Genomic DNA, 22,114 nt, shown 5'->3' with positions numbered 1-22,114 from the left:
ACATGAAAATTTCAAAATGCGATATCTCTGCGAAAAAAAATGATATTTGAGCAAACAAAACGCCATTTGAAAAAAGAAGGATTGTATTTAAAGATGCCATCCTTTAATTTTGGCGAAAGAAAACATCTGCAAGGCTACATAACCTCAAATATGGGCAAAAATGGTGTTTTTTGCACTTTTAGGTTAGGATATCTCGAAAACCAGAGCTGATAGAGCAATTCTGAGACCAGATTTGGATTCATCGCATCATAAACCTTCGGAAATATATAGTCTGGTTTCTGGGTCTGAATGTTGGTTAAATTTTGTCGGCCTGTGTAATATAACATCACATATAGATTATAAATTTACTAGTAGAGAAAGCAATCAATGGAACTGTGAATCGAAGTCAAACATTCTGATAAATAAGTTTAAAACTGGATGTTTTTATATTTATAACCAAATATATACAAAAATTTGAAGAAAACGTCTTTATTTCAATTACACATGTCATAGTATATGTATGTATGTACATAGGTACATAAGTAAGGAGCAAAAGTTACCGCTGGAAACAATGACAAACTTATGCCAAAAATAAAGTTAAACCCCGGTTCAATTGTATTTTTCTTCGGGAAGCGTGCAATATCCATGTTAAATTTAATGAATGATTAAGGATGGGCAAAAAAGGTAATGCTTATACCATATACATAATTAATTTTAATTGTGAATGAATTCCACTCGGAGATTCGCCGACATTTATTTAAATAGTTAAAGGTGGGAAACTCGGCTATTTCGGCTATCGCCCCTTTTATGTACTTAGCCTTCACGTTTGATATACAGTATTGGTCAAAATCAAAGCACCCCCTTACAGGATTTCCATAGTACTTGAAAATTAAATGGTCAAAACAAAATCACCCTTTCCTTAAAAGTCAGTTATTTGCGTTTATTGATCACTGTTTTGTACTATACCACTTATTTATTTTTACTTCTCACATCTCTTAGGGATAGAATAAATTATTAATAACTTCCGGCGATATGTTGTACCAGGCTTTCTTAACAGCTTCAAACAGTGTTTCTTTGCTGAACAATTTCCTCTGTTAATTTTGAAATTTACAATCTCCTATAAGTTTTTAATCGGTGGATTGGGCGATCCAATCTAAGACCTCTATAACATTTTGCTGTAACCGCTTTTTACAGTGACTAGAAATATATGAAGGATCGTTATTCTGCTTGAACCTCGATTTTAATGGCAATTTTTCCTCGGCAACATTGCATCTTTTAAAATGTACGTAAACATGTAGTGATCCATTACACCCTTAATTCGGTGAATAAGATCGATTCCTTGTTCAGAGAAACATCCCCAGACCAAAGTACTTTCCCCACCATACTAATTGCGACACTATACCTAGGATTCTATGGTTGTTGTTGTGGTAAGGTACGGTACACGGTTGGGAAAAATTCGAGTTATTCCGGTAAAGTAGAACCGGTTGCCATGGAAATGTTGTTTTTGTGGTCGTCTTACCCGCTTTGACTATCTGAATCTTTTATATTATATTTGGATTCATCGGGGAACATCACAGTTCTCCATTCTGAACTGTCCACTTAAGATGGTATTTGACAAACTCAACTCTTGATTTCTTGTTTTTGGACAAAATAAAAAACTTTCTCGCTCGTCGTCGACTAAACAGTCTGGCCTCCACTGTTCATGGCATTATTAGACAACTTGCAAGGGAGTATTTTAGTTTTGACCAATACTGTATATATGAACTTAAAGAAATATATTATCAATTTTGACATCTTTACGAAATACATAAAACAATTGTAACACTTTTTAGAAACTATCTAATGAACCAATTAAATAATTCTGCTAATTAAATATATTATATAAGCTACTTTAATTAAATATATTCCACCTCTTCAAGCGAAGCATTTAGAAATAAAATACATTTGTACAATTGTCAAATATACGCATAACTTTCGCGTATGCAACCCTGTAGTGAGTTTCGTTAATATTCTTTATTTTGGATAAGTTAGCAAGAAGAAGACATGTGCAGAGTTATATCGCATTTCGATGGAATCAAATTTCTAAATATAATATAGCTAAAAATGCCTTTTTCGCCTGGGAAGTTATCAAATAACTCTTGTTGTGTAAAAACAAAAATTTTGGACATTGTCTTTGCTTCTACGATTAAATTTTTAAATCAAAATCTCGCCTAATTCTCCCGGAATTCTGGCCATATGCATCCCTGCTTGAGGTGCTAGTCAATCAGCTGAATTTTCGTTTAGTTCGCTTTATTTGCAATTTTTGTTTTGTTGCTGCCTTTTCAATCGAACTTAAGCAAGTGGCATATAAAAACGCGTATGACTTCTGACAGCATTGTGTGGCGATAAAGAAATTTTTTGTGGTTGCGCATGGAAATTTCATAGCGTTACGTATGCATATTTAAAGAATTTCACTTTTAGCAATTGAATTTTTTTGTTCGAATTTTGAATTTAAATTGCATGTAGAACTTAGCGGAAGTTGGGCGACGCAACGGACATTGTGCAAGCACAACGGGTGCATTTTTAAATACTTGGTGAGTATGCAGATAATTGCAAGCGTTTAAATACAATACAATTATTTTTTAATTTATTTTATCATATTTTTTCAACAATTTTAGAAAATAGTCTATATGATCAATAACATGCTACCAGTCAGCGCCACCGTCAACGGGTCGACAATGGTTATGACACAATTGGCGACCTCCGCAGGCCCACCAACACAATCGCAGCCGTCGTTTGCCAGAGGTGGGGTAAATGCTGTAACACCGCAAGCAACTCAAGTTCGTATAGCGGAACCGTTACATATACAACGCTTGGAGGCGGCACTAAATATGCGACCTTTCATGGAATATGCGAGGCATGTACTCTCGCAGCCACTGAGCAGTGGCGATGATTCAAACGCGACGGAGGAAGACGAAGTAAAGGTTGGGGGTGTCACAGACAATTCAGATAATGAGGAAGACAGTGGTCGGAAAAAGCGGACGCGGTTACTTGGGACCAAGGAAGGTATTGTGTTAATAAATAAAAAAAGGCTGATATGCAAAAGTATTATTTGACATTCTAGAGCGTCAAAGTGTCAAGATGCAGCTGTTCAATTTTAACGATTTGACCAATGATCGTGAATGGCTGTATGAAGTGCTGCTCAGCGACACTGATACTGAGACGGAAATAAGCGACGAGGATGATTATATTAAAGAGCTACTTAAAACACATATGCTAGAACAGAGGCATCGAGAAAATTTTTATAAAAAAACAACAGTAAGAATAATTAAATGATTTTACTATATTTCTTCTAATTGCAACTACATTTCTTTTAGAATAACCAATATGCTTACTATGGAGCTGGTATGCTCTCCAATCATGATATGTTTCCCGAACATCAACAGTCCATTGTTGGCGTCCGTAAGCGGAGGCGACGCACTAAGAAAGATAAGCCTGTAAAACCACCCAAGTTGCCAAAAGAGCCAAAGATGCGTAAGCCGCGTAAGTCTAAGTTGGATCAACCTGAGCCAGGTGAAATACTACCTTCTGAGTTGAACAACTATGTGCTTGGCGATACTTCAGCTGTTAATGACGAAGACGACAATATTTCCGTTGAGATGGACTGTACCTTAGATGCCAATCAGTCGCCAATAGCTCCAAATGGGCTGCCACACAGCGGCCGAGGCCGACGACGCAAAAGTCAACAGCAACGTACTCCCGAGGTAATGGCAGCGCGCCGTCGACGTGTTTGGCAATTGATGGCGAAGAAGGAACTTGGCCGTTGCCAACGCGCTAAGGCGAATAATCATAAAGAGGTGGTGCAAAATTGCAAACGTGTGGCCACTATGTGCTCAAAAGTCGTACGACAACGCGCTATGGTATCGCAGAAAGTGATGAAGGAGACAATATGGCGTGCTAAGCGTTTGACTCGTGAAATGATGGGCTATTGGAAGCGTTATGAGCGTGTAGAACGTGACACGCGTCGACGGATGGAGCGCGAAGCTGAAGAACAACGCAAAATGGATGTGGAGATCATTGAAGCGAAGCGACAGCAACGTAAATTGAATTTTCTGATTACACAAACAGAATTGTATGCGCATTTTATGTCTAAAAAGCTGGGACAAGGCACCGAAGAGGAACAGTTGCGCATATTAAATCAACTGGATGAAGAGATAAATCCCCGGCTGGCAGCTTATGATGATTACGACGCCGAACATTATAAGTCGCTGGCGCAAAAAAATGCCGAGCTTGCGTTCTCTGCAGATCGAGATAAAACGCGCCGATTTGATGTCGTGGCGCACGTAAAGCAGGAAAAGCAGGAACCGTTAGAAGAACAAATGGAAGATATCAAGAAGGAGGAGGATGATGCAGAGATGACTTCGTTTGTAAGGCCAGCTAAAGCGGATGTGCCACAGCCGGAAATGTTCAAAGGCACTCTGAAGACGTATCAGCTAAAGGGTAAGTTGGTAATATTTATTTATGATAAGAATGTTGAAAATATTACTATATTTTAGGTGTCACGTGGCTCGCAAACCTCTACGACCAGGGCATTAGCGGCATACTGGCTGACGAGATGGGTCTTGGCAAAACTGTACAGTCGATCGCATTTCTCTGTCACATCGCTGAACGTTATGGTGTGTGGGGGCCTTTTCTGGTTATCTCACCTGCCTCAACGTTACATAATTGGCAACAAGAAATGCAACGCTTTGTACCCGATTTTAATGTAGTACCTTATTGGGGTTCGCCAAATGAACGCAAAATACTACGCCAATTTTGGGAACAAAAGGATTTGCATACACGTGAGGCTAGCTTTCATGTGGTGATCACTTCGTACCAGCTTATTGTATCCGATTACAAGTACTTTAATCGCATCAAATGGCAGTATATGGTGTTAGATGAGGCGCAGGCCATTAAGAGCGCCTCTTCGATGCGTTGGAAACTACTACTCGGGTTCAATTGCCGAAATCGACTTCTGCTCAGTGGCACGCCCATTCAAAACAGCATGGCAGAATTATGGGCGCTTTTGCACTTTATCATGCCAACACTTTTCGACTCGCATGATGAATTCAATGAATGGTTCTCGAAGGATATTGAATCACATGCTGAAAATAAGACGGGCATCGATGAAAAACAAATATCACGCCTACATATGATACTAAAGCCGTTCATGTTGCGGCGCATCAAAAAGGATGTGGAAAATGAATTGTCCGATAAGATTGAGATTATGGTATATTGCCCACTCACCATACGCCAAAAATTGCTCTACATGGCGTTGAAGAAGAAAATACGTATTGAGGATTTGTTGCATTTTACGGGCGCTGGAGCGGGCAGTGCCGGCGATGGCCATCATTTTGATAAGAACTTCACATCGAATCTCATGAATTTGGTAATGCAGTTCCGGAAAGTGTGCAATCATCCAGAACTCTTCGAACGGCGTGATGCTAAAAGTCCTTTCGCCATGCGTTGTGAGGAATACGTGCTGCCACGTCTGGTGTATGATGAGTGTATGTTGCATCGTGCCATACCAAGCAAACGTCATTTGCTCTATAATAGGTAGACTGTTCGCTTTCTTTCAAGGAATTTTTTATATTTTGTTTTTGCATTCTCTTTTCAGGTTTTCCATTTTCAAAGCAGCTAACATACAGCAGTCGCTCTTCAGTGAACCCTGCGTCACCAAAGCTCAAAAATCCAACGAAAACTATGCACGTTACGTAGACTTAAATGTCAGCGGTGATTGCTGTTTTAGTTTTATGCGACTCTGCGATCTTTCACCGAGCGATATGGAAAATGTCACTATTAACGGGTTGATTACCTAGTAAGCTCACGACAACTACTTGCCACCTAAAGATTTGTATTAATTTGTTGCTCCCTAACACTTTTCAGCATTTTACACTATCGGCGCAGACTGATCCAATATGCTTTACTGGCATACCGGCGCCAATGGTGGCCGTATTATAGAGCCACACGCTTCCAATTGCTTGAGGTATTGCTTGAGGATACGCTACACCGCAGCTTTATAATGGAACAGAGTGTGCTACGTAATTTTCTCTTCACTGGTGTAGTGAGTATAATGAAACTTCTTTATAAAAAAAAAAAATGCGAAACCACTAATTTTCCATATCCATAGACTACCCAAAATAGCACTGTTTACTCCTTCGCCAAATACAAAACCGTTAACATTCAGGAAACCATTGAACATCGTGTCATCCGCAGCAAGCATAGTGATTCAACGAAAAAGTCTTGTGTGGAACTGGCTAGTTTTAATGACTCTATCGGTATAAAAATGGAATCGGATTTGGACACAAGCGAGGATGCTTCACAATTGAGTGTGTCGAGCAAGTCACAAAAATCTGTCGCGAAACACAAAGACGATATAGATGCAAATGCCAAGTTGTTGCCTGAATTTCCACATATGCCACGCACGCCTACCGTATACCAATGTGAAGCGCTTGAGATGCCGCGTTTCCTCTATGGACTCAGTCAACGTGTGCAGGCCGTTAAACGACATATGTAGTGAGTAATAAATGAACTGTAATAAAATTTCAATCATTTGAAACTGAAATCGCTTGCAGCTGTGAAAGCCGTGACGCTGCTTGGGCTCACATACGCCACATACAATGCGAAAATCCGACTGGTTTGCAGTTGGTTAACAACGCGCTGGATTTATGTCGCCCACGTTATGGTTGGTCATCAATTGTGGTGCCCGATAAGCAGACACTCGTTTCTGATGCTGGCAAATTAGCTGTGCTAGATAGTTTGCTGACACGTCTCAAAGCGCAGGGGCATCGTGTGCTGATCTATTCACAAATGACGAAAATGATTGACTTGCTCGAGGTGAGCTGAAATGTGTTGGCTATTCGTGAGAGTATTATTCATATTTCTTTTGTTAGGAGTATATGTGGCATCGTAAGCACCGCTACATGCGTTTGGATGGCTCGAGTAAAATTTCAGCACGTCGGGACATGGTCGCCGATTTTCAAACGCGTGAAGATATATTTGTTTTTCTGCTATCAACACGAGCCGGCGGTTTAGGTATAAATTTAACGGCTGCAGATACGGTGAGTGCTGATATTATAAACACAAGTACCAAATTTTTTATACATATATTGAATGTATGATAAGTTAGTTAGAATCTTCTGAAATATATTAGGAATCGCTTAAAACGGAAAAAATTGTTTATAAACCAGGCTTCCCCCTTAAGAAAATTACAGGAAAACACGCTCCAAAGAAGTGACGACGGCAATAGAATATCACTGGAAAAGAGTACAAAAATAGTTATTCGTTGGGAATTTTTTCGCTATTATTCTGCTTCGGGAATGATTAGGAGAAGCTCAATTTCCCCTATTTTTTGGCCTATCCTCGAAGCCAATCCATCAAACAAAGTAAGTCAATAGGCTGATTCTCTATGTAAGGTTCACATATTGAACGAATTGTAAAGTGCAGGGTACGATACTCTCAGTTAAGGAGCTTAGTAGGATGCTCAGCTAGTATTTACTCCTAGGATGCTCCCGCAGGAGCTATCCCTGTAGGCGCTTCTGGAGGCTAAGCCACTCCCATACACGTCAGGGGATACCTCTCTGAATATATTGACAAGATCTAGAACTATAAGCAACATCTCCTGGAAGCAAGAGTTTACAGACATGCTTTAAACGGCATTCATCGGGAAACTCTTACCGTCACCCATCGCAAACGAAGAGCACCAGCTGCCTCGTGAGATCGGCTTACTTTTGGCACGATTACGTTCAGGATATTGTAACAGGTTAAACTCTTACCTATTCAGATTCCACCTAACATACTAAACATATACACGGCATCTGAAGATACTCAGCAACCACCTATTCACGTGCCCCCTTAAACCCTATCACCTCTGGACCTAGACAGTTGGAGGAAGTCTGGTTGCAAAAGGAGGAAATCTGGTTGCCATGTAAAGGAGCGCAAATTCGGTGTCGGATTTGTTGTGAGTGAGAGACTTCGTCGCCAAGTACTGTCGTTCACTCCCGTGGACGACCGTCTCGCAATAATCCGCATCAAAGCGCGATTTTTTAACATCTCGCTCATTTGCGCCCACGCCCCGACGGAAGAGAAAGACGATGCGACCACAGATTTATTCTATGAGCGCTTGGTGCGTTCCTAAGAGCGCTGCCCCCGCCACGACGTAAAAATCGTGCTTGGCGACTTCAACGCTGCCCACCCTTGCGGGCGAGGGAATTTTTAGTCCCACACTTGGAAAATTCAGCCTACACAGCGAAACATCCGGTAACGGATAGAGGCTGATCGACTTCGCCGGGGCCCGAAGCATGGTAGTCTGCAGCACCAGATTCCAGCATAAAAAGATATACCAAGCTACCTGGCTGTCTCCTGATCGGAAAACGCGAAACCAGATCGATCATGTTGTCATAGATGGAAGACACGCTTCTAGTGTATTAGATGTACGTACCATCCGAGGACCCAACATCGACTCGGATCATTACCTTGTTGCAGCCAAACTACGCGCACGCCTCTGTGCAGCAAAAAACGTATCATACATCTACCTACGCAAAGAATGTTCAACATCGAAAAGTTGCAATCGCAACAGACCGCCAGAAGATTCGCCGCCCGACTCTCACTCCTGCTCTCAGAGAGTACTGGCCAACGAATCGGCAAGCACGAGCAATGGAGCAACATTTGTCGTTCCCGCCGAAGAAGAAATCGGATTCCGGCGAGCCCAAAAAAACAGTTGGAACGACGAAGAGTGCCATGCTATCGCAGAAAGAAAGGATGACGCCTATAGAGCCACGCTGCGATCGAGCGCAACGCGAGCCATGTGGGATCGCTACAGAGAGCTAAAAAAGGAAGAGAGACGTATTATCCGACAGAAGAAATAAGAGGCCGAAATACGTGAGTGCGAGGAGCTTGAAATGCTGGCCAACAGGAACCACGCCCGAAAATTCTACCAGAAAGTTCGGCAGCTTACAGAAGGTTTTAAGATCGGGGCGTTTTCCTGCAAGAACAAAGACGGCGATCTGGTGACTGACATCCAGAGCATTCTTAAATTATGGAGGGAACACTTCTCGAACCTGTTAAACAGTGATAGCTTTGCATGTCACAGAGAATGTGAAGATCCCGATACCCCAATCGTTGACGACGGAATTGACGTTCCGCTACCCGATCATGACGAGGTGAGAAAGCTATAACGCGGCTAAAGAGCAACAAAACCGCGGGCGTCGACGGACTGCCGGCTGAGTTATTCAAACATGGCGGCGAGGAGCTGGTAAGGCGCATGCATCAGCTTCTATGCAAAATATGGTCGGATGAAAGCATGCTTGCCGATTGGAATTTAAGTGTGCTTTGCCACACCTTAAGAAGAGCGATTCTGCAATCTGTACCAATTACCGCGGGATTAGTCTTCTAAATATCGCTTATAAGATTCTAGCGAGCGTATTGTGTGAAAGGCCGAAGCCCACCGTCAACCTACTGATTGGACCTTATCAGTGTGGCTTTAGACCTGGAAAGCCTACCATCGACCTAATATTCACAATACGTCAAATCTTGAAAAAGACCCATGGAAGGAGAATCGACACACACCATCTTTTCGTCGATTTCAAAGCTGCATTCGACAGCACGAAAAGGAGTTATCTGTATGCCGCGTTGTCTGAATTTGATATCCCCTCAAATCTAATACGGCTTTGCAAGATGACGTTGCTCAACACCAGTAGCGCCGTCAGAATTGGGAAGGACCTCCTCTTTCAGACAGGGTGACTCCCTGTCGTGTGACTTCTTTAACCTGATGTTGGAGAGGATTGTACGAGCCGCAGAACTTAATCACTCAGGCACAATATTTTATAAGAGCGTACAATTGTTGGCGTATGCCGATGACATTGACATCATCGGCCTTAACAACCGCGTTGTTAGTTCTGCCATCTCCAAACTGGATAAAGAGACAAAGTGAATGGGTCTGGTGGTGAACGAGGACAAAACGAAGTATCTCCTGTCTTCAAACAAACAGTCGGCGCAAGCGTATCAGCACCCACGTCACTGTTGACAGTTAATAATTTCGAGGTTGTAAAAGACTTCGTATATTTAGGAACCAGCATTAACACCGATAACAATGTCAGCCTTGAAATCCAACGTAGAATCTCTCTTGCCAACAAGTGCTACTTTGGACTAAGTAGGCAACTGAGCAGTAAAGTCCTCTCTCGACGAACAGAAGCTTGGACGATGACAACATCCGATGAAGCGTCGCTTGGAGTGTTTGAGAGAAAGATTCTGCGTAAGATTTTTGGACCTTTGCACGTTGGCAACGGCGAATATCACAGGCGATGGAACGATGAGTTGTATGAGCTTTACGACGACATAGACATAGCACAGCGAATAAAGAGCCAGCGGCTACGTTGGCTGGGTCATGTCGTCCGAATGGATACAAACGCTCCGGTTCTGAAAGTATTTGATGCGGTACCAGCTGGTGGTAGCCGAAGAAGAGGAAGGCCTCCTTTGCGTTAGAAAGATTAGATGGAGAAAGACTTGACTTCACCTGGTGTGCCCAACTGGGGCCGGTTAGCACGGCGCGCTTTTTTAAAATCGGCCAAAATCGCGTAAGCGGTTAAGCTCAAAAAAGTAGATAATCTAGTTATACGTGAACCTATTATACGAGTTTCTGCTACGTATATATGTATATGGTGAACTGATTTTCAAAAATCAGCGACGGAATTTTACTGAATTGTTGTTCAAGCAAAGTCTCAGATTTTTTTTATAAAAAAAATGAAGTTCCTGTAACATAAAAAAATTGGCAGTAAAATTTTGTCTTTACCAAATATCAAAAAAGTACATGTGACAAAAGCGAATTTTTGCCGACCAGTGTAATTTTCTACTTTGACAAAAAAAATAAAAACGTCAAAATAAGTAATAGTAAAATTTGTGATTTTCAAAATATTGTGTGCGATTTTTTAAATTTTGAATTACACAAAATCCAATATATGTATCTTTAAATTCAAAATTATTAATATGCGTTCCATGCGAACGGAGAGTAAAGATGAAAATCTGGACGTAGAACAACCATCGACTAGTCGCTATTCGCCTAAATGCCCCGTCGAAGTGGCAGCTGTCTCTCCAAAAGGGTCAGCGTATCGAAATTTGGCCCAGCGTGTGCTTCAAGCACCACTTCAATGCCGCTTGGCACACAAGTTACGTCTCGCCGTGTTTGAAGGCAATTCGCCCAATCCTCGTCACAACAAAAAACTCAAATTGGCTATTCGACGGGTTACCGAACAAGGCCTTTCCATGGACATGGTGCAACAAATTATCAACAGATTTGCCGAAACCCGCGAAATGCTACATCGTCAAATATTGCAAATTCGTTATAACCGCAAAATATTTCTCATATGCATACTGCGCTCGGGCGATTCGATGGAATTGAAGGGAAGTCTCATGCCACTAATGCGTACCCATAATGCCAGTTTTGTGCATGTGACGCACAATTTCTATAGCAGTGCTGTTATCGAGGCGATCATTTCGTTTCAAACATCATTGGATTTCAGTGATCTTGAGGGTTCGATAGCGCGCGATGCGACCGCTTGTAAAGCGCAAGCCATCGAAATAGTCGACTACGAGACCGGTGCTGTTAACTTCAAATGTGAGCCGAGCGAAATGGATGCAGTGTTGAAGGCGGTCATTTCCAAGGGCTACAAAGTGCTGAATACCGAATATAGTTTCCAGGCCAAACAGTTGATAACGCTGGATGAACGCGAACAGAAAGAGTATAGAAGATTCCGTGCAAAGTTGATGAAAGCACACGATTTCGATATGATTTTTGACAATGTAGCAAACGATGAGATTGTGGACGAGGAAGGTGAGGGTGAGGCGATAAATAAGACAGCATAAGCATGGGGGTGTCCCGACAGTGTGGTTTACGTTATCGTAATGGCCCGGATTTCTAGTCGGGCAGAACTGTCGCTTCAGCAGCATGTTGTAAAAATTTTTAGGGACCCTTTTATAACGTTAAGACAACAACAACAACGGCATAGCCGATAAATTAATACTGCTTTGCAACTGTTTTGAAAATACTCACTATGGTGCATACTTTAGGTTTCTATTGAGATTTTAGCGGGCTTTTTGATTGATAAATCGATACTTAACAGAGTCAATTCAAATTCAATGCGATTGTGGAAATAAAAATTTCATAATTCATTAATAAATGTCAAATACATAGATAGTCTCTCACTTGTCGCGAATAGACGTGCTTAGTTGCCAATAAATCGCATAAGACAATAACGATGCGTTGAATGGACAAAGTCGATGGGCGAAAATTGAGCGCTTACTTCTAAGCAAATTGAGCTAACAAATTCACTACTTAGAATAATGTCTCTGCTTATCCATAAATTATGCAAGTGACTTAAATATTAGGAAAATGTATTGGCAGTGGCTTATCCCGCGTTCGATAAAAAATTAGTTATCACCATCCAAATTAAGAGCGTAAGCGAAAATTCTCTCTCAGAAGGAAAAAAAACAAAAAAAGTTAACGGACAAAAAAATTGCCATTACTTGCAAAAACCTGCTTAAAAAAAATCAGGAATAACGCAAGGCACATTGGACAGGCAGCAACAGTAGAGCAAAAATCAACAAGAGCGATGTATTTCGTTTTTACTTTAAGTCTCTAGAATGTCAAAAGCTATAAACATAGATTGACCGTTAAGAGTTACTTAAATGAATGAATGAATGATCAAATAAATGGAAAAAAATTAAAATTACAAACTTACTATTTAATGCGCCTGGAATAACTATTACAAGTGTTTGTGTTGTCGAACACGACTCTAATGTTGGTTTCAGAGACGCATCTCACATATAGGAAATTTTTTGATATTAAAAATTAAGGCCATCCTAGTAAGAGGGCTCATGCAGGCTGTGGTGTTTTATATTAGTAAAATCAGGAATCAAATATGACATACTCAAACCAGCTCAAACGCTATCAATACAAACTGCTAAAATCAAAATAAAATGAGATAATGGTGACTTACGTATTTATGCCTTGCATTTACCAACAAGGCATGGCATCACAACTCCTGAATACGAAAATTGGTTTAACTCCCATGGTCACAGATTTTTAGTAGGGTGCTGGTGGGACTCACACAATCCTAACCCAAAAAGCTAACTAATACTAATACTCTGTCAGCTGGTGGCCAAGTGATCCGTTAAAAACTCCTGACGAACTACGTACATTGTTTTAAAAAATTGTGTATTTTTCAGGACCTTTTCAAACGAACAATAACGCAAGATTAAAAAAAATAACTTTAGTAACAAATTGATTTCAGAGTATTTCAAAGTTTAAATGATAATATATATATAATTATGATGATCATAAAAAGTGGAAGGCTACGAAGTACTTAAAACATCCTAAAAAGAAAAATGTGCCTATGAAAATTGCAATAATACATGTTGGAGAATGCATTTGCTAAGCATTTACAGTTTTCAACTCTTTCACAAGCACCAGCAACAACGGTTCTTCTTCTTCTTAATTGGCGCTATAACCGCTTACGCGATTTTGGCCGAGTTTAACAAAGCGCGCCAGTCGTTTCTTTCTCGTGCTAACCGGCGCCAGTTGGACACACCAAGTGAAGCCAAGTCCTTCTCCACCTGATCTTTCCAACGCAGAGGAGGCCGCCCTCTTCCTCTGCTACCACCAGCTGGTACCGCATCGAATACTTTCAAAGCCGGAGCGTTTGTATCCATTCGGACGACATGACCCAGCCAACGTAGCCGCTGGATCTTTATTCGCTGCGCTATGTCTATGTCGTCGTAAAGCTCATACAGCTCATCGTTCCATCGTCTACGATATTCGCTGTTGCCAACGTGCAAAGGTCCAAAAATCTTACGCAGAATCTTTCTCTCGAACACTCCAAGCGTCGCTTCATCGGATGTTGTCATCGTCCACGCTTCTGCGCCATACGTTAGGACGGGCATGATGAGAGTCTTGTAGAGTGTTAGTTTTGTTCGTCGAGAGAGGACTTTACTACTCAATTGCCTACTTAGTCCAAAGTAGCACTTGTTGGCAAGAGAGATTCTACGTTGGATTTCAAGGCTGACATTGTTATCGGTGTTAATGCTGGTTCCTAAATAGACGAAGTCTTTTACAACCTCAAAATTATAACTGTCAACAGTGACGTGGGTGCCGATACGCGAGTGCGCCGACTGTTTGTTTGAAGACAGGAGGTACTTCGTTTTGTCCTCGTTCACCACCAGACCCATTCGCTTTGCCTCTTTATCCAGTTTGGAGAAGGCAGAACTAACAGCGCGGTTGTTAAGGCCGATGATGTCAATATCATCGGCATACGCCAGCAATTGTACGCTCTTATAAAAAATTGTGCCTGAGCGATTAAGTTCTGCGGCTCGCACGATGCTCTCCAACATCAGGTTAAAGAAGTCACACGACAGGGAGTCACCCTGTCTGAAACCTCGTTTGGTATCAAACGGCTCGGAGAGGTCCTTTCCAATTCTGACGGCGCTGTTGGTGTTGAGCAACGTCATCTTACATAGCCGTATTAGTTTTGCGGGGATACCAAATTCAGACATAGCGGCATACAGGTAACTCCTTTCCGTACTGTCGAATGCAGCTTTGAAGTCGACGAAAAGATGGTGTGTGTCGATTCTCCTTTCATGGGTCTTTTCCAAGATTTGGCGTATTGAGAATATTTGGTCGATGGTAGACTTTCCAGGTCTGAAGCCACACTGATAAGTTCCAATCAGTTGGTTGACGGTGGGCTTCAGCCTTTCACACAATACGCTCGCTAGAACCTTATAGGCGATATTTAGAAGACTAATCCCGCGGTAATTGGCACAAATTGCAGGATCGCCCTTCTTATGGATTGGGCAGAGCACACTTAAATTCCAATCGGCAGGCATGCTTTCATCCGACCATATTTTGCATAGGAGCTGATGCATGCACCTTACCAGCTCCTCGCCGCCATGTTTGAATAGCTCAGCCGGCAGTCCGTCGGCGCCCGCGGCTTTGTTGTTCTTTAGCCGCGTTATCGCTATTCTCACCTCGTCATGATCGGGTAGCGGAAGGACAATTCCGTCGTCAACGATTGGGGTATCGGGATCTTCACTTTCTCGGTGACATGCGCAGCTGTCACTGTTTAATAGGTTCGAGAAGTGTTCCCTCCATAATTTAAGATTGCTCTGTACGTCGGTCACCAGTTTGCCGTCTTTGTTCTTACAGGAAAACGCCCCGGTCTTAAAACCTTCTGTAAGCCGCCGAACTTTCTGGTAGAATTTTCGGGCGTTGTTCCTGTTGGCCAGCATCTCAAGCTCTTCGCACTCACGTATTTCGGCCTCTCGTTTCTTCTGTCGGATAATACGTCTCGCTTCCTTTTTCAGCTCTCTGTAGCGATCCCACATGGCTCGCGTTGCGCCCGATCGCAGCGTGGCTCTATAGGCGGCATCCTTTCTTTCTGCGGCAGCATGACATTCCTCGTCGTACCAATTGTTTTTTCGGGCTCGCCGGAATCCGATTTCTTCTTCGGCGGCGGTACGTAGAGAACGAGAAATGTTGCTCCATTGTTCGTGGATGCCGGTTTGTTGGGCAGTACTCTCTGAGAGCAGGAGTGAGAGTCGAGTGGCGAATCTTCTGGCTGTCTGTTGTGATTGCAGCTTTTCGAGGTCGAACATTCTTTGCGTAGGTAGATGCACGTTTTTTGCTGCACAGAGGCGCGTGCGCAGTTTGGCTGCAACAAGGTAGTGATCCGAGTCAATGTTGGGTCCTCGGATCGTACGTACATCTAATACACTAGAAGCGTGTCTTCCATCTATCACAACATGATCCATCTGGTTTCGCGTTTTTCGATCAGGGGCAGCCAGGTAGCTTGGTGTATCTTTTTATGCTGGAATCTGGTGCTGCAGACTACCATGTTTCGGGCCCCGGCGAAGTCGATCAGCCTCTGTCCGTTACCGGATGTTTCGTTGTGCAGGCTGAATTTTCAAAAGCAACAACGGTTAAAATGTTTAAAATGATTCCTTTTTTTTTGGTTTGGTAGACAGTTTGTTTACTGGAGATTTACTGTTACTAAATTTTCCGATTTCAAGACGAATTTCTTCGGGTGTCAAATGTTTGATTGGTAGTGAAAATTTACATGGGGAATTAAAAATTCAAAGACACCAAAACCGTTGTTTCTGGTGTTTGTGATAGATGAAGAAGAAAAGACATTATTATGCTTTGTCCGAAGTCTCAAATTGGCATGTGTCAGAGGAAACATCTATGCCGGATCACAGACATATTAGATTTGCTATAGGTGCGACCAAACCACAAATGACAATTTACAGAAACCCCAGAAAAACTAATTGGGACTACTTTCACTTTTGTTTAGAACAAAGTGTTAACTGCTCTAGGCGTCATATTCAGCTTATATCTGAGGTTGAGTTCGAATTGAACGAACTACATTCAAACATAATATCTGCGTTTCACGAAAGTTGTCCAGTAAAAGTGAAAAAGCCACAAAGAAATGTTCCTTGGTGGAATAGTACACTTTCCAACCTGCGTAAAGAAACAAGAACCTTATGGAATAGAGCTAAAGCAACGGGGGACTGGTCCTCCTACTCAGCAGCCCTAACCAACTACAATAAAGAATTGAGGAAATCTAAAAGGGCTACTTGAAGGAATCACTGTGAAAAGGTTTGTAGTCTTCCGAATGCTATTCGTATCCAAAAAGCCCTACTAAAAGATCACTCAAACGGCATTAGTACCCTGAAAAAGCCAGATGGAAGCTACACAAGGAATCCAAAGGAAACCAGTCAACTTCTGCTCACTCTCCCTGGATCATTTGTGCTAGACGAGATCTCTGTGCCGGCAGAAACTACTACATCTGCGAGTGCTGAGAACTTAAAACTAGCAAACAAGCTATTCCAAGAAAAGCGGGTACAATGGGCGATATCAATATTCAGCCCATACAAATCTCCGGGACCTGATGGGATATCCGCCTGTCTTTTACAGCAGGGTGCACACCATATTATCCCCAATTTGACCAGACTATACAAATCAAACTTACTGCTAGGATATTTACCTGAGCTGAGGTTAAGGTTGTATTTATTCCAAAGGTAGGGATAAAACCCGAACAATTGCCTAAATCATACAGACCAATTAGTCTCAGCTCATTTTTCCTTAAAACAATGGAAAAGGTGGTTCATCAGTATATTAGGGAAAACAATTTAGCTAACTTCCCACTGCATCGACTTCTATTTGCCTATCAACACTGAAAATCCACTGAGACTGCAATACACAGCCTGGCAACAGTTATTGAAAAGGCTATTCAGACCAAACAGATAGCTCTATGTGCATTTATTGACATATCAAGGGCTTTTGATAACACTTCCTATGAGGCAATCTATAATGCCCTATATCTAAAGGAGGTACCTGAACCCATCACTAGATGGATAATATTCATGCTGAAATCTAGGACGATCAGCACCGAACTAGGAGGAACAATCAAATCTATTAAATCCACTAGAGGTTGCCCTCAAGGTGGCGTACTCTCTCCTCTTTTGTGGACTCTAGTCATAGATTAACTTCTCCACAAACTGAATAACCTAGGATTTCACACTCAGGGCTACACTGACGACCTAGTAGTTTATGTATTAGGCTGGCATGCGGAAACCATTTCGGATCGCATGCAGCAAGCCCTTACAATAATAAACAAATGGCACGGAAAAAGGGCTCTCCATTAACCCATCCAAAACAACACTTGTACCGTTTACTAGGAGAAGGAACATAAATCTTAAATGTTCGACCCTTAATGGAACAACACTCAACTCTCGACAGAATCGAACTATCTTGGCGTTAGTCTTGACAAAACGCTTACGTGGAATTCCAATATTGAGAGAGTTACTTCAAAAGCCACAAGGGAATTCTTTGCCTGCACAAGGCTTTTTGGGAAGACATGGGGACTAAACCCCATGGACATTCACCACAGTTGTGAAACCCACATTACTTATGCATCCTTAGCATGGTGGCCCAAGGAAGAGCAAAGAAAAGCAGTAAACGAATTAAACAAACAGGGGCAGGAATCAATGGGCCTAAATTCAAAAAATCGATTCCGATGGGATTCTACCCAACAATAGGCATAAATACATGCCATCGAAATATGTGTGAGAGAATGCATTAGCAGGAAAATGAGAGGTACTCACATCTACATACTTTCAGATAGCCAAGCGGCTCTAAAAGCCCTTCTATGAACAACTATCACCTCCAAATTGGTAAATGATTGCCTAAACCTTCTCAACACATTAGGGAACCTCAACATAGTAACACTAGGTTGGATTCCGTGACATGAAGGACATGAGGGAAATGAAATGGCTGATGACCTTGCAAAACAAGGAGCAAATATGCAACTTACTGGTCCTGAGCCTTTCTGTGGACTCACAAAAGGCCACATTAATGAATTCCTTAGGAAATGGGAGGAAAGAAAACTTGCTGCACACTGGCTAAACTGTGCCGGTCAGCGTCAAGCCAAGCTATTCCTAAGTCCCAACAAAGGAATATCTGACAAGCTTCTCTCACTATACAGAGTAGATCTTACACGTCACTGCAACCTGAGGTATAATCTAAATAATATTGGTCTATCTGAGACCAATGTCTCCGCTTTTGCGAAATGGACATAGAAAGCTCAGAACATGTGCTTTGTGAATGTCCTGCGTTGGGCTGACAGAGACTTCATCGCCTTGGTGGTATCGAAGTATCTCCATGCAATCTTTGGAACAACAAACCCAAATTTGTGCTAAAATTTTTAAAAAGCCTAAAACTCTAGGGTTACAAAAATAGGCCTTTCACAATAGATCAGCTCTGGTCGCAGTGCGTAATGGCCTTCTAATAATAATAATGTAGAAGAAGAAAAGACATTATTATGTTAAGGTTAACTATTTCCTTAAGCAGTGTAAGTGTGTAGAAATTGTGATGATCCCCAAGCCAACTAAACCATAAAACAAAATCACTTTCTTAGACCAATTAGTTTGTTGAAACTTTTTCCAAAATATTTGAGAGACTATTTTTGCGCAGAATTTCGTTAATACTAAAAGATAAAAACGTATGACCTGAACGTTAATTTGGCTTTCGTCGATATCACAGTACATCTGAGCAATGTTACCGAGAGGTAAATCTCATTATTAACTCCTTGGAACGCAAACAATACACATAAATAGTGATAGGGCAAAATTAATTAAACCAAAAATTCCTATTTTTTATTTCTTAAAGAAATGTATGCTGTTTTTATTTTTAACTAGCTGTACCCGGCGCGTGTTGCTACGCCAACAACTAAAATAAATTTAAGAAAAATTACTTTAAAGAAAAATCAGTACACAAATATTCAATTCATTCTAAACCATTTTATTGATTTTGTTTATTTTGAAAAAATTGTCACATTACAAAGTTAAATTGCAATTCGATGTTTATTGAAGTGCTGTGGGATACACAATATTTCTTGCTTTCCCATCTAGTGCGAATAAATCAGAAGGTTTTCCGACACGTGAGCAAGCCGCATAGAGCTGTCCATGTGAGAAGCATGGATTCTCCAAATTTAATCCACACACTTGTAACGATTGTCCTTGTGCTAATATGTTAATAGTCATTGCGAAAGCGAATCGCACCGGGAACTGTAAACGTTTGAATTCGAATGGCATATCTGTCGGGATCATTGGGATACATGGCAACAGTACGTCTTCACCTTTGAATTTTCCAGTCGAATTGTTGCCTCGATAACATTGTTCATCATTTTCTTGACTGAGAGTCTGGTTCCATTGCAAAGTCGTGGTGGATTTATGTTTCGAAGAAAAATGATGGGTACGCCAATTTTCAATGTAAGAACGTGCGACGGCATGTCTGGCAAATCAAGCGAATTCAAGAATTCAGTTGGATAGTTGACAACCTCGTCTTGATTCTCCACAGTATCGATAGAGTTATATGTTGTCGTTTCACTGGGTATTCCATGCTGAATGGTGAAGTTGGCTGCTAATATAGCACGCGTACTGAGCCACTGATGGTTTTTGTAGTTTTGTGCAATGTTTGAGTAAACTTTTTGCACCAATTCGTCGATGCTTTCTGTGATCTTACAGAAGTTTGCTGGCAGGGTGATACATTGTGTAGATTCATCAATTTCCTTTCACCCATTTCCAATATCCAATAATTGTTTTGCAAAATTTCCAGCCAATGCATCCCATTGTAGTTGTATAGTACACTCATGTTAGTTTTCAAAGTCAATTTCTGTAAATGACGCCATAGAACTGATGATTTAAGACATGTATTAACTTCATCAGCGGGTGTTGAACGTGGTATAATGGGCAGTGTTTGTTGAAAATCACCAGACATTAAAATGAGTGCGCCACCGAAGATCCGTCGAAAAAATCGGTTGGACGGGGCAGAAGTTGCTATTCTGCAGCATCACCTGGTGACGAGTGGCATCAATGAGCATATTCTACAAACCTTCTCCGTGGAAGAATACATATAGGTATATACCAATTTTTATAATAATCGGTCCAGTAGTTTTTGAGTTCATCGAGGACATACAGACAAACATTCATTTTTATATATAAGGAAGATATACAGCTTATCTTATTTTTTTGATGTAACCAAAAACCAATAAATAAAAAAATTTAACGGAACGAAATATAGGAACTTAACAAATTTTATAAAATACTAACCGAAAAATTAACGTCAGTTTTTTGATGGTGTTTAACCAATTCCACCCCATTGAGTTCGGATTACATCATTCACTTGTTTAACATTGTCAAAGTGGTGCCCATTGTTGAAAACTTGTTTTGATAGTATGCTCCAATGATTCTCTATCGGATTGAGGTCTGGACTACAAGCAGGCCATTTTGATAATGGGATACCATGGGACCGCCGCCGTAGCCGAATGGGTTGGTGCGTGATTACCATTCGGAATTCACAGAGAGGTCGTTGGTTCGAATCTCGGTGAAAGCAAAATTAATAAAAACATTTTTCTAATAGCGGTCGCCCCTCGGCAGGCAATGGCAAACCTCCGAGTGTATTTCTGCCATGAAAAAGCTCCTCATAAAAATATCTGCCGTTCGGAGTCGGATTGAAACTGTAGGTCCCTCCATTTGTGGAACAACATCAAGACGCACACCACAAATAGGAGGAGGACCTCGGCCAAACACCTAACAGAAGGGTACGCGCCAATTATTTATTTATTTTTTTTTATACCATGGGACATGTAAAATTCCTTAGTTCTATTCGCGCTGTGAACTGCTGCGTTATCCTGTTGAAATATCCATTCGGGATCATTCATATCCGGAATCAATAAAGATCTCATCTAACAGCTCTATATATAATATTTTGTAGAAATAACGCAAAATGGGTCTTACCATGATATCCAACAGCAGCCCAAATCATTAACTTTTGCCACTCCTCGATCCAAAACAGGTATTTTTTCACATAATTTTAAATAATAAAGCTCATTTTTTTGTACCTATTTACTTTCTCAGCTATTTTACGTTCAAAAAAAAAAAACAAAAAAACTTTGAATAAACTAAACTTTAAGTGTTTTTCAATAAAACTATGTTTATAAATGTCAATTCTTCAAAGTACTCCCCATCAACTGCAATGCATTTATGCCAGCGTTTGGTCCAGCTCTCTAAACATTTCTCCTATTTTGGGTCGATTTCTCCATCATTTCGTCTTGGTTTTTCTATTACTTGCTAAAAAATGTCTTGGCTATTCGGTCCAAAATCGCCACTATAACTTGAAACTAAAGCCAGTATGGACTTATGGCGTGTTATGATATTTTGGGACACAGCTTACTATATATTTCAAATATAGAAATCCTACAAATATATCAGCCTTAAATTTTAAGATTTGTTACAAATACTCTTTGCTTCATCGCTAATAAGACCTAAAACTTCTTTTTATATTAAATTAAATTAAAAGGTTTAACGCAGCATACCTACGCAGGAACAGTTGCCATGATAATCCTCTGGCATTTACACGATTAGATGAAAGCAATGAAATTATAACACTTAGAAGACAACCCATATTCGACCTACCATTTATATTTATAAAAAGCAATCAATACAAAAAAAAAAACTAAATACCTTCTGCTTTGAGACAATTGAAGTCATAAAAGAGAATTCGAAGAACACA

General features: G+C 41.0%; 2 protein-coding genes across 2 annotated transcripts in view; both read left to right on the top strand.

The window, feature by feature from the left end:
- Positions 1–2,011: 2,011 nt before the first annotated feature.
- Positions 2,012–22,114, top strand: part of LOC128871805 (chromatin-remodeling ATPase INO80) — a 131,748-nt gene continuing 111,645 nt past the window's right edge. The window contains exons 1-10 of the mRNA XM_054113887.1: positions 2,012–2,552; positions 2,637–3,024; positions 3,083–3,276; positions 3,336–4,458; positions 4,515–5,553; positions 5,615–5,815; positions 5,884–6,061; positions 6,128–6,513; positions 6,573–6,834; positions 6,891–7,058. Coding sequence (XP_053969862.1) covers positions 2,649–3,024; positions 3,083–3,276; positions 3,336–4,458; positions 4,515–5,553; positions 5,615–5,815; positions 5,884–6,061; positions 6,128–6,513; positions 6,573–6,834; positions 6,891–7,058 — 3,927 coding nt within the window. The 5' untranslated portion in view covers positions 2,012–2,552; positions 2,637–2,648. The remainder of the gene's footprint in view (positions 2,553–2,636; positions 3,025–3,082; positions 3,277–3,335; positions 4,459–4,514; positions 5,554–5,614; positions 5,816–5,883; positions 6,062–6,127; positions 6,514–6,572; positions 6,835–6,890; positions 7,059–22,114) is intronic.
- Positions 10,834–12,800, top strand: LOC128871807 (uncharacterized). Its single transcript, XM_054113889.1, has one exon. It carries the CDS (start codon positions 10,981–10,983, stop codon positions 11,854–11,856), a length of 876 nt encoding a protein of 291 aa, XP_053969864.1. The 5' UTR covers positions 10,834–10,980; the 3' UTR covers positions 11,857–12,800.

The sequence above is a fragment of the Anastrepha ludens genome, chromosome 2 (genome assembly GCF_028408465.1).
Source record: "Anastrepha ludens isolate Willacy chromosome 2, idAnaLude1.1, whole genome shotgun sequence".
NCBI classification, from domain to species: domain Eukaryota; kingdom Metazoa; phylum Arthropoda; class Insecta; order Diptera; family Tephritidae; genus Anastrepha; species Anastrepha ludens.
The sequence above is the reverse complement of the archived record's forward strand: the minus strand, read 5'-3'. Positions and strand labels throughout refer to the sequence as shown.